We start from the raw sequence: 13,402 nt of genomic DNA on the forward strand, positions 1-13,402 counted from the left end.
TATAAATAAAATATCATGAAAAAGACCTACTGGGGTTGATTTACCAAAACTGGAGAGAGCAAAATATGGTGCAGCTGTACATGGTAGCCAATCAGCTTTGAAGGCTGGGTTCACACTGGGGCGCCCCGTGCAGTGCAAATTTATCGTTCTCTAATAGAAGTCATATCCAGAGGTCGTCTTTGGGAAATAGAAGTATGAGTGCTGCCAGCATTGCTGCAGAGGTTGAAGGGGTGGGGGGTCAGCCTGTCAGTGCTTAGACCATACGCTGCACACTGCATCAAATTGGTCTGCATGGCTGTCGTCCCAGAAGGAAGCCTCTTCTAAAGATGATGCGCAAGAGAGCCTGCAAACAGTTTGCTGAAGACAAGCAGACTAAGGACATGGATTACTGGAACCATGTCCTGTGCTCCGATGTGACCAAGATAAACTAATTTGGTTCAGATGGTGTCAAGCGTGTGTGGCAGCAACCAGGTAAGGAGTACAAAGACAAGTGTGTCCTGCCTACAGTCAAGCATGGTGGTGGGAGTGTCATGGTCTGGGGCTGCATGAGTGCTGCTGGCACTGGGGGAGCTACAGTTCATTGAGGGAACCATGATTGCCAACATTTACTGTGACTTACTGAAGCAGAGCATGATTCCCTCCCTTCAGAGACTGGGCCGCTGGGCAGTATTCCAACATGATAACAACCCCAAACACATCTCCAAGATGACCACTGCCTTGCTAAAGAAGCTGACGGTAAAGATGATGGACTGGCCAAGCATGTCTCCAGACCTACACCCTATTGAGCATCTGTGGGGCATCCTCAAACGGAAGACAGTGGAGCGCAAGGTCTCTAACATCCACCAGCTCCTTGATGTCGTCATGGAGGAGTGGAAGAGGACTCCAGTGGCAACCTCTGAAGCTCTGGTGAACTCCATGCCCAGGAGGGTTAAGGCAGTGCCGGAAAATAATGGTGGCCACACAAAATATTGACACTTTGGGCCCAATTTGGACATTTTCACTTAGGGGTGTACTCACTTTCGTTGCCAGCGGTGTAGACATTAATGGCTGTGTGTTAATTTTTTTTAAGGGGACAGCAAATTGACACTGTTATACAAGCTGTACACTCACTACTTTACATTGTAGCAAAGTGTCATTTCTTCAGTGTTGTCACATGAAAAGATATAATAAAATATTTACAAAAATGTGAGGGGTGTACTCACTTTTGTGTGTGTGTGTGTATGTATATATATATATATATATATATATATATATATTATTTTTTTTTTTTTTTTGTAGAATTTATTCTTAAATAAACATTAATAAAGGCTAAAATGAAAAGTGATTTGTTCTTTTAAATGTTTTTATTGCTAAGGCAGTTTTTTGTGTGATCAGAGGAGTGAGACACTGAGGAGCAGGAGTTGAAGTTCTGCTGTGGCTGCAGCTGTTAGAGAACCATCGTGCTGTGTAATGTACGAGGATCACACACATTCGGCCAAATAAGCAGTCTAAAAACATTTACAGAACAATCATACCGCTGGTGGCTAGGGAGATCTGCCTGAAAAACACGGCATGAAGACAGAGATGGTTTTATATGAAATAGCTGACATCCACCCATTCCACAGCACAGGAATGTAATCGGCTCCTTAAAAGTTTAGAGCTGAGTTTGTACATATTTCCAGAACATATCATACAGCTCGGGATGGAAGATGAACCTGCAGAGATAGAATTGGTTACCTAAAGGAAATCTGATTTAGAGAAAAGAACACTTTTATTAAAGCGGAGTTCCGGGCACAAAATCGACCTAATCGATTTTGTGCCCATCCGCTGGCTCTTCTTCACCTGAAAAGGAATTGGATAGTTAGGTATATATTTTTTTTTTACTCACCTTGTAATTGTAGATAGAAAATACTCACCTATTCTCCACTTCCTCCCTCTGTGCCGCGGCTCCGCCGTCACTTCCTCTTTGTGATGATTCCTGGGAGCTGAACGTCATCGCTCCCAGGAATCAATGCGATGGCACCGGCCCCGCTCGTCACTTCTGGGGCGACGACGCATTCCCTGCTAAACAGCTTCTGGTCATGCCCAGAAGCTGTGGAGGAATGCGGCGCCACACCGGAAGTGACAAGTGGTGCAGGCGCATTCTGGGAGAAGAAGACGGGGAAGAGGATGCAGAAGAGGATCGCGCCGGCTTCAGCTGCCCACAACAGAGATGGCAACGCTGTAGAAGAAATTTTATAAGTAAGTATTTCTTCTTGCAGGTAAGTGCGAACCGGGACAGATCAGAGGCTAGCCATTGTGGGATGTACTAGCCCTGACTGTCCCGGGGGTATGTTCACTGAAAAAATGTTTCTGTGCCCGGAACTCCGCTTTAAGATTATGTTTTGAGTGTTTACCTAAATGAAGTTTTGATGAGGCTTTCATATTACACTCACAAGTTTGCTTTTGTTTATTTTGCTCCAAGGACAGAAGAGAGAGCGGATGACGGTGGCACGTAAACTGACCACGGTGTCAGGGCTCAGCAGCCATGATATTCCGTGGTCAGTTTACAGGGGGGAGGGCAGAACCAGGCAGGATCAGCCAGGTATTTCAGGTGATAGAAGGGCAAATACCATAGCAGAAGCACTGTGCTGTTGTTCATGCTTTAAAGAAACAGGATCCTTTTTTTTTTTTTTAGGGTAAAAAAAGAAACCCTTTAACCTGCACTAGAAAATGACAGCTGACATCCGAGTGTCTGCTGTGGGCATCACACTTCTAGGCTCCTATGGTATTCATAAATCAGGCACAATTCACTTGTTTTACCAATTTGCACCTGTGATCATATGGGTCAGAATGAATGAAAGGTTCTCATACATTGTACTATTTCCAATCTCTTCCAGATGTTTTACTGCTCAATGGCACTTTCTGTATTTTATAGCCCCATAGCCCCTCTCAGTAGAGTCATGTTTCATGATGCAAATGTGTCCAAAGGTAAAATAAAAACTAAGTGTAAAGTGACATGACCGTCACGGATAAGGCTGTTTTTGGCAGGAGGTATAAGTGATAACATATGTGTCCCAATAATCCTCTGCTGTGCTAGTAATGTAGGACCCCTCCATGCCCGTCATTAGGAATGTATTGCAGGGCCTTTAGAGAACATGATTTAATATAAATGTATAAATTAACTGGCAGGGCAACTTTTTGTGTTTTACTATAAATAGGAAACCACTTGCCAATTTCGCATGACGATTTGGGTATGTTAGACTGGTCCTCTACAACCTACCAATGAGGATTGGAGTTATGTTTTCTTTAAGATGCATTATTCTGGCACCATGGTCTATACTGTATGTTTGTTCTGTTAGCAATGCATTTTTAGACAAAAAATGTATTTAAAATAAAATAAAACGTTTTTGCTTATTTTGCGGATAGAGAGGGGAGGGGTTTAAACCCCTGACATTTTAGTTTTTGCTGTCTGTTCTATTAGGAGATTTGTTTTCATTGCCTGTCCTATAGGCAAAACAGGAAGTGAGAGGAAATCTCTCTACACTAAGGGGGTATTCCACAGTTGTCACCAGAATAGATGTCCCCATTGAAAGATCCTGTTCTGGTGACCACATTAGAATTAAGATTTGTTTGTCTTTTACATACCCTTTAAAGTTAAGTATTTAAAACATTTTCTTCTATGGGAAAATCCTCTATCACTAGACTGCAAATTAGTCACGTCCTTGAAAATCTCTCTCACCACCATTGTAAAATGTTAATTTTCCTCAATCGGGGTTGGTCAGTAGGAAAATATTGACGTTTTGCTCAGCAACATATTGACCTATAAGGATGCACGCTATGAGTTTTAGGCTCCATTCACACTAGTACGACTTGTCAGGCGACTTGTGTGCCCTCAAGTCGCCCCAAGTCGCTTGTCATAACAGATGCAATGTAAATGAATGAGAGTCGTCTTAATATGCACTACTGAAGTCGCTCCGACTTCAGAAAAGGGTCCTGTACTACTTCAAGGCGACTTGTATCCGACTTGTGCACATAGACTTCAATGGGAGTCGCCTCCAAGTCGGATCCTTATCTTTTGTCAATCGACTGTGATCCGACTTTCCAGGAAGAAGAAGGAAAATTAGCCAGGCATTCCCCAAATTGGTCGTCATGGGGCGACTTATGGTCGCGGTAGTGTGAACCGAGTCTTAATGCTCTTTTGTTTATCTCTTAAAATAATAAACCGGTTTTACCTGCTCTGTGCAATGGTTTTACACACAGCAGCCCTGATCCTCCTCTTCTGGGGTCCCCCACTGGCACTCCTAGCTCCTCCTCTTCTGGATGTGCCACCAAAAGAAGCAACCTCTGATCCTGAGCCGCTCTGTGTGTATCTATAGACCTGAGGAGGAGCGAGTCGGCTCGAGCGTCTCGACTTGCGCAGAGCAGAAGCGACGAGCCGAGACGAGCTCCTGCGCTCGCGCGAACTCCTCTCCTCTCTCCTCTCTCTCTTCTCTCTCTTCTCTTCTCTCTCTCTCTCTCTCTCTTCTCTCTCTCATCTTCTCTCTCTCTCTCTCTCTCTCTCTCTCTCTCTCTCTCTCTCTCTCTCTCTCTCTCTCTCTCTTCTCTCTCTCTCTTCTCTCTCTCTCTTCTCTCTCCTCTCTCTCTCTTCTTCTCTCTCTCTCTTCTTCTCTCTCTCTCTTCTTCTTCTCTCTCTTCTTCTCTCTTCTCTCTCTCTTCTCTCTCTCTCTTCTCTCTCTCTCTCTCTCTCTCTCTTCTCTCTCTCTCTTCTCTCTCTCTCCTTCTCTCTCTCTCTTCTCTCTCTCTCTCTCTCTTCTCTCTCTCTCTCTTCTCTCTCTCTCTCTTCTCTCTCTCTCTTCTCTCTCTCTCTTCTCTCTCTCTCTTCTCTCTCTCTTCTCTCTCTCACTTCTCTCTCTCTTCTCTCTCTCTTCTCTCTCTCTCTCTCTCCATACATGTTGCTGGTTATTGATTCAGAATGTTTTAGATCCAAACAGCAGCCAGGCAAGTAGCATGTTCAGTAACAGCCCGTATTTCTTTCATGAAAGGTTCTCTTATGATAACAATGCCTCTGTGTGGTAGGAAGCCACTAAACCGGAAACCATTGTGGTGTTTAATTTCTTCTCTGCATGAACATTGTTCAGTCCAGTTATGTTTTTTAATGATACATAATCTCAACAAAGTTGAAACCCCATTTGCAGCTCCTTTGAAGTGTTACACAGAGACGATAATGATAATAACAATTCTAATAGAAACTCCACATTTGTTATAATTTCAGACAGTGGGCAGAGCAGTGGCACCAGCGCAAAAGGCGATCGTCTTAGTGCTAAACTGAAAACTCTGCCAGGAGCGAATGAGCCCTATGAAGCGAGCTCCAATAAAGACATAGGTAAGTGGCAGATGAGTATCACTGGTTATCTATATATTATCTATCTACATAAATGCATGGCAGGAGAGGAGGGCTTCTGTATTAGCTGCTATTCTTACCTCATGACCATTCTTTCCCTCTACATCCACTTGACGATTTTGTTGTGGAGGTTCCTTAGAAGCTCAAGCTTTGGGCCTAAAACTTAAAGTTGAACTCCAGGAAAAAATTATTTTTTGATATTTTCTATGTACCAATAAATCACTTGAAATGAGGTGGGTCCCATGGGTGGATGGCTGCTGCATTACTCAAAACTGTTAGCTTTATTCACTCCAGATAGTACAGTAAGCACCAAACTTCCAGAGCTGAGACTTACAATTACGGCTCTCATACAATGAAGACCATGTGGGTCACTAAGGCTAAATGTACACGGGACGTTTGTAAAACTCCTTTGAACGCTGGAATGTAAACGACGTTTAAAATGCCGCGTTTAGCGGGCGTTTGCGCTCAGATCCGTTTTTAGAGGTCAAAAAATCCTTCCCCTTTTAAACAGTAAAAACGCAAGTGCTAAACGCGGGTGACCGCGTTTGGTCGTGTTCAGTCGCGCTTTGCGTTTGAAACGCCAGTAAACACACGTTCTGAACATCCTGAACGCAAAATATTGCTTTCCAAAAAAACGAAACTGAACTCAACTGCCTCTAAATGACTGTAAACGACCCAGTGTACATGGATAGATAAGATAACATAGAGGAGGGTTCAGGGGTTTCTGAAAAAAACGCCCAACTGCTCCAAAACGTGCGTTTATCAGCAGCAGTGTACATGAGGCCTAACACTACACTTCCTCCATTAGAAATTATTTTGGGTTGACAATCTAGCTTATATTTACCTTCTCAGATTGGGTAAGTCTGGTTGCCCCTGGATGGCTTCTATGTGTTCAGCTTTTGGCCCCTTTGTTCTTTTTTGATGCCCCCCCCCCCCCCCCCCATGAGGTTTCCCCCTACCTGACACTCCTTTTCCCGGTTCTCCTTTTCCTTCTCCTTCTCCTTCTCCTCCTTCCCACATTCCTTTTTCTTCCCACTTCCCCTTCTTTTCCTTTCTTTCTTCTTTCTTCCTGCATTATGTTTCATTGCACTATTTATATGTGGCAGAGAATATTTTTTATTGTATAGGCTCCATTCACACCTGAGCGTATCGTTTTCAGGTGTTTCTGGCTTTTTTCAGGCATTTTTTGCAGGTGTTTGGAGGCAGGCATTGACCTCTAACAAAAATGCTTGTAATCTGCCAAAAAAGAAGCTTATGTACTTTTTTGAGCTTCAGGTGACAAAACTCTTAAATGTGAACAGGGGCCATTGAAATGAATGGAATTTTGTTTGTTGGGCATTTTGGGACTTCAGAGATGAGCATTTTACGAGCTGAAATACGCTCAAGTGTGAACAGGGCCTTATTTATTTTATGTATTATTCTGGTGGTGAGCATTCTTTATATATTCCAGCTGGTCAGCATCAAGCGTGAACCCTGAAGAAGTAATTCCTTGCAAAAACGCTTACTATCCTGCTGATTTGTTTTTAAGATTGTACTATGTTTTTAAGGAATTTAAGATAAAAATGTTTTTTATGGAGTGTAGTTTTTCTCTGTCCTCCGATTGGTTTGGCACATTTAAAGGCCCCCTTTCTTGGTAGGTGAAGGGGATCTGCCTTTCCCCCCTCTCGGGGGTCACATCTTTTCCTCTTTTCTTTTCCTCCCTCTTTTTTCCAGAACATCTTGTATCCTGTTCACTGAACAAGGCATTCTGTAAATGGAGGAGAAGAGGGTAGGGGCAGAGAAACATCACAATCTCCCCTCCTCCAATCACAGAACACCTTGTATTCAGTGAAAAGGATACAATACACTTTATGAATGGAGGGAAGTGTAGTGGAGGGGTCTAGGGTCTTTTAGACCCTCGATCCCTCCATAAAGTGTACCTGTTACTACATACTGCTGTCACAAGGGATGTTTACATTGCTTGTGACAGCAATAAAAGTGATCAGATTTTTTATTTTTTTTTAAAACTGTAATAAAGTTAAAAAAATAAATGGGAAAAAAAATAAATAAATAAATTTAGCCACCCCTGTCACCGTTAGCTCGCGCACAAAAAAAAACGTATACGGAAGTCGAGCCGCAAATGAAATCGCTGTTCAAGCCACACATATGAGGTATCGCCGCGATCGCCAGAGCGTGAGCAATATTTTTAAAAAAAGAGCTACACTCTAACTCTAAACTGGTAGCCGTTAAATAAATTTAAAGTGTCGCCTATTGAGATCTCTATTGACCGTAGTTTGTCGCCATCCCACGGGGGGGCGCAATTTTAAACCGTAACATGTTGGGTATCTATTTACTCGGCGTGACATGTTCTTTCACAATATACAAAAAAAATGGGCTAACTTTACTGTTTAGTATTTTTTAAATGCAGTGAAATGTGATTTTTCTAAATTTTTCCCAAAAAATGGCGCTTTAACCGGTTGCCGACCGCCGCACGACTATATACTGCGGCGGTCAGCCCCGGCCAGGCAGAGTGACGTATCGGTACGTCACTCGCCTGTCACTGACTTGCGAGCCTATCGCGGGCGGGCGCGCGCCCGCCGCGGCTCGTTCACAGGCAAGTCAGTGCGTGTGACCGGCGGACTCGATGTCCGCCAGTCACACTGCGATCGCTCCTGTGAAGGGAGAAAGACAGAGCAGCTTGTGTAAACAAGCTGCCTGTCAGTTCTCCCTGTGTAAAAGTGAAGATCTGTCCGTTCTACTATGTAGAACGGTTGATCTTTGCTTTTACACCAATAGGAATGTCCCTACACAGTTAGAATCACGCCCCTAGGACACACTTAACCCCTCCCTGTCCAATAAAGTTAACCCCTTCCCTGCCAGTGTCATTTTTGCAGTAACAGTGCATATGTATAGCACTGATTACTGCAGTAATGTCACTGGTAACCCCAAAAGTGTCAAAAATGTCAGTCAAGGGTCCGATCTGTCCGCCGCAATGTCGCAGTACCGAAAAAAAAAATCGCAGATCGCCGCCATTACGCGTTAAAAAAAAAAACACCAAAAATCTTTCCCTTTGTTAGTAAACGCGATAACTTTTGCGCAAACCAATCAAAATACGCTTTTTGCGATTTTTTTTTTACCAAACATAGGTAGCATAAAACAAATTGGCCGAAAAATGTTAAAAAATTTTGATTTTTACTTTTTTTTTGGGGGAATTTCATATAAAAAAATGTGAAAAATATTGTTATTTTTGCAAAATTTACGCTCTTTTTTTGTTTATAGCGCGTGATCAAAAAATCGCACAGGTGATCAAATACCACCAAAAGAAAGCTCTGTTTGTGGTAAAAAAAGGACGTCAAATTCGTTTAGGTACAGCATCGCACGACCGCGCAATTGTCCGTTAAAGTCACGCAGTAAAAAAATCGCAAAAAAACCCCTGGTCCTTTAGCAGCCAAATCCTCCGGGGCTTAAGTGGTTAAAGACCGCTGCGCAAATACCGCGTGACCAAAAATTATTGCAATGACCGACATTTTATTCTCCAGAGTCTTTGCTAAAATAATATATATAATGTTTGGGGGTTCTAAGTAGTTTTCTAGGAAAAAATACTGGTTTTAACGTGTGAACAAAAAGTGTCCGAAATAGGGCTGGGGCTTAAGTGGTTAAAAGTTAAAATATTTTTTGCAAATGTTTTCCCTTATATTCTTAAACATGATGCATGGAGTTTGTATGTCCTATGCTCCAAAAAAATTCTGGTTGGTTAAATAGCTGCTGTCTAAAATGAACGTAGTATGTGTATGTATGCAAGTGAGGTGGGGATCTTAGATTGTAAGCTCCTATGAGGACAGGGATGTGAATATACTGTATGTAAAGCACTACCTAAATTGCCTGAAATGAATACATAAATAAAATGTTTACAAAAACAGTGTTGGGGATGGGGGGTTAACTAAAATTGGCGCAAACAGAGTCTGGAGCAGCTGTGCATAGCAACCAATCAGCTTCTATCTTCAGCCTGTTCAGTTAAGCTTTGAAAATGAAAGCTAGAAGCTGATTGGTTTTCATGCACAGCTGCTCCATTCTTAGTAAATCCCCCTTCAAGTTGTTGTAAGAATCTTACCCCTTCTGTGTTGTTGCTTGTATTCTCTTTGTATTGGAGCTGAAATGTCTGCCCAAAGTCAGTTTTTCCCTTTTTAGTAGCAGTTAAAAATATACTGCATTCTATTGACTCTCTTTATGTTTGGGTGTTTAGATGCTTCATACACGGACCCTCTCGGGCCACAAGTGGAGAGACCAAAAACAGCAGCAAAGAGAAGAGTTGAGGAGGAAGAGTTTGCTGATGAAGAATTAGGAGAAGATCTCCTCCCTGAATAAATATTTAATTATGAGAGGAAAACTGAACCATTGGACCAAATGTTATCTTTTAATATATCCAGGCATAGCAAAAACTTTGCACATGCAATCTTTTCCCTCTGCCTTTTCTTTCCCTATACTTTGAGAACTGTCATCCCATGTCTAGGATGGTGTAAACATTTCTTTGTGTCCATTTATTCAGCACCAAGGGTGCTGTCATGTTGGATTCCATAGGCTGTCATGGTGATGGCAGGGGATTAGAAGGAAGCTGAAAAAAAGAATGCTGTATCACAGGAGAGAGCGAGTGAGGTTAGCAGAGTGACTTGATTCCAAGCTGCTCTGGCTGTAAAATGTTAAATGGATTTACACTGCAGTGCCTGCTGCAGAAATCAAACTCAGGGGGAGCTTAGGTAAAGGTACTGTAATCTATAGTATACAAGCATTAATTGGCTGACCATTGCCTGGCCACAGGTTAACTTATTTTTTTATTTTAATTTTTTCACGTTTAAAATATTCACTCTTCCATATTTTTATCATTGCAATAAATATAGAGATTTGCAGATTAACCACTAGAGGGAGCTCTATATTTGAACTCTAAAAAACATCTAAAATGTGCAAAATACACACACATTAATTTTACCTGTCAAATGATTTGTAATTCTTGTAATACACATATCTGTTTTAGTCAGGAAAATCACTCTGCTCTTTTAGCTCTAATTTATTGTCCAATGAACAGGCTGAAGGGGATGACGCCGAAAGCTGCAACATAGAACCAGCAAATTTGTTTGTCACCCATATAGCTGTGCATTATGGTAGAGGTGCATGAATTACAACATTGGTTATACAAAACTATGTTCATAAATGCATTTTTACTGTTTATTTAGCTGTTTGCTATGGCTGTGAGGCACTGCAAAGCAGTAAGCATGTATAATGAGCATATGTGATTGCGTATGTGTATGTTTATCTATACATATACACACACACACACATATATATATATATATATATTGTGAGGGATTAGCTCGGTGGCGGGTGTGGATGACCCCTTGGGGGGTGCGTTTTCCCAGAGAGGTAGCCGACAAGTGCTTGCAAACAAACAGTGTGGTTTATTAAATGGTGTTTTCTTCACCAGGCTGTATGCAGCAAAACATCCAAAATAAAATAAAACAGAAAATAAATCCTTGCCTCTGTGGGCGGCTACCTTCTCACAACTGGAACCTGCCTAAGTGTCTGTCTCCAACCTACCGTCGGGCAGACTTCCTTGTCCTCCAGCGGACACTCAATAGTCCTTTTATAATAGCTTCACAGGGCAACACAGTCCTTTTGTTTCTTTCACATCAACAGTTCGTCTTCTCACCTTTGAGACGTATTCACCCTTGGTTACCGTCCCGGGCACACATCACTCCGGGGGGTCTTCTCCCAGGCCCACACATCCTGTCGGGAGGCACACGCTGACTGTCCTCCTGCTCCCAGCCCACATGGTTTCAGGATGCAGCTTCTGGAGGCAGCAAACAATAGGAATTTCTCTGAACAAATTATAGAGCCTTAACTCCCTCATTCTGAACAGGTGAAGGCCTTTCAACTTCCTGCTGGCTAGCTCTGTAGCCAACACCCTAAATTAATTAATGGACTTTCTAAATCAGGTAGAAATGTATCTCCTTCCTGTGACTACATTCCCAGATTTAGCTGACTTCCTGTTACATACCCCCCCCTCTTGTTTCAACCCTAGGGTTGGGACACAGATTTCCAGGCACGCATGTGTCAAGCACTGCTGACTCACTGATAAGCCTCCTATTATCCTCAAGCTTCCGGATGAAACTGTTTTGTCATCTTCATTGACGGATTTCTCATAAATGCCACACAGTTTGTCTCTCATCTCATATACACATTCTTCAACTGCATTTTTGGCATCATTTCGCTCCTTCTCGTTTCTGTCATCTTCATTGACAGCTTTCTCATAAATGTCAGACAGCTTGTCCCTCATAACCGTCTGTCCAATCCACCATGGAGGACCGTGATCCATAGGCAACTCAATTGGGCTAGTCTTAATGTCTTCAACATTCTTAAGACGCCTCTCTCTGCAATCCATAAATGTTTTCCACAAAACTTTGAGAACCTTTGCTTCACTAAGCTTTGTTCCAAGTAGGGACTCTTGACATCCCTCTGTGACTTGAGTTGCCTCTCCATACAGCTGTACACAATCATTGACTTTTTGTTGTAAAAGGGAATGATCTTCCTTCTTGAGCTTTGCTTGCTCTAAGATGCTGTGCAGAGGATTTTCCAATTGAGACAACAGGCTGTCACACATTTCTTCAAAGTGACCCCTGTTCCTTTTCCCAGAGATATCAATATCATTCAAACATTTCATATTCATAGGCAGATCTGAAGCATTTGCACTCATCAACTTCTTAAACTTTTCGCCCTCCTGAGCGAGTCGCAGTAAAGGCCTACTACTTGATTTGATATTCAGTTTATATTTCTTGCCAAACTCTTCACAGAAGTAGCCAACCAGAACATCATCAACTTTCCTTCCACCAACATAGGGGTCAAAGGCAACAACACAGTTGAACCCAGCGATCTGGGTGGTATCCATTATAGACCTCCTCTCTGCATCAGTGAAGAAGCATGGAACTGCAACACATTCTTTTACAGGTTTCTTCAATGCACTTTCTGCTGAACTATTTGACCGCTCAAGGTCACCTAGTTCTTTTTCTCTATCTGAATTCCACATGGAATGCATCTCAAGATCACGATCAAACTTCTGCCACCCGTCTTTCACCAGTTCCATTTTGGAAACACTCCCTGAAAGGCACTTATTCATTTGCTTCACGTTTTCACCAACAGCCTTAGTTTTCTCCACTAGGTTTTCAGCCTGAACTGAGAAATCACCACATTTCTTACTCAGCTCCTTTGTTTGCTGAAGTTCTAATGATACATTTTCCAATGCTTGAAGTTTTTGAAGGAACGGTTTATTCCAAAGGGGTGATTCAAGCCACACGTCGTCACATTTCTGAGGCTCACTCAGGACAGACCCCAAAACACTGATCCTTTTAAAAACTGCATCAGGCACACTATCCCCTCTTTGGGACAGATCCTCTGTTGCCTGGAATTCCTCTTCCAGTTCCTGCAACGGAATCTTCATCTCTTCTACTTGCTGTTCTAAGGCTCGTTTAGACTTTTCTAGCTCCTGAACGCTTTTCTCAACCTCATCCTTGTAGCTGACCACATGTTCCATCTCTGTACATAGCTGCTTGTTAACTCTTTCTAGTTCAGCCTTGGACTCTAGAGCTTCCTCCAAAGAGCGAGCCAAGAACAGGGCTTTGCTCTCGTTATCACGCGCCTCCGCTTCTGCGCGGTCGCGTTCTTCTGCATATTTTGCAGACACAGTCTTCTCTTCACCAAGCATCTGATCAAACTTCTTTTTCACATCTTCAACACACTGTAATGAACCAACGCTTTCTTCCATGCGTTTTTTCATATCCGCTATCTGAGCTTGCAATGTTGCGACTTGCTCTGATAGGTTTTTCTTTGCTTCCGCCTCCTCTTTTAATTGTTCCAGGAAGCCATTTTTCTCATCTTCCATTTGTTTGAGCTTTGTGCTAAAACTCAGCCTTTGACACCTCTCTTCCTGTAAGAGTTCCTGCGTGTCTTGCAGCTGCGATTCCAAGATAGAAAAATCTTCCGCAATTTCTCTAGATTTGCTGTCTGCTTGAGAAA

At 42.5% G+C, this 13,402-nt stretch overlaps 1 protein-coding gene across 1 annotated transcript in view; it reads left to right on the plus strand.

The window, feature by feature from the left end:
* Positions 1–9,989, plus strand: part of IFT88 (intraflagellar transport 88) — a 154,925-nt gene extending 144,936 nt beyond the window's left edge. Inside the window, exons 25-26 of the mRNA XM_082245252.1 lie at positions 5,234–5,344; positions 9,585–9,989. Coding sequence (XP_082101378.1) covers positions 5,234–5,344; positions 9,585–9,706 — 233 coding nt within the window. The 3' untranslated portion in view covers positions 9,707–9,989. The remainder of the gene's footprint in view (positions 1–5,233; positions 5,345–9,584) is intronic.
* The last annotated feature ends 3,413 nt before the right edge of the window (positions 9,990–13,402 follow it).

The sequence above is a fragment of the Pelophylax lessonae genome (genome assembly GCF_965119305.1).
Source record: "Pelophylax lessonae genome assembly, chromosome: 2".
Taxonomy (NCBI): Eukaryota; Metazoa; Chordata; class Amphibia; order Anura; family Ranidae; genus Pelophylax; species Pelophylax lessonae.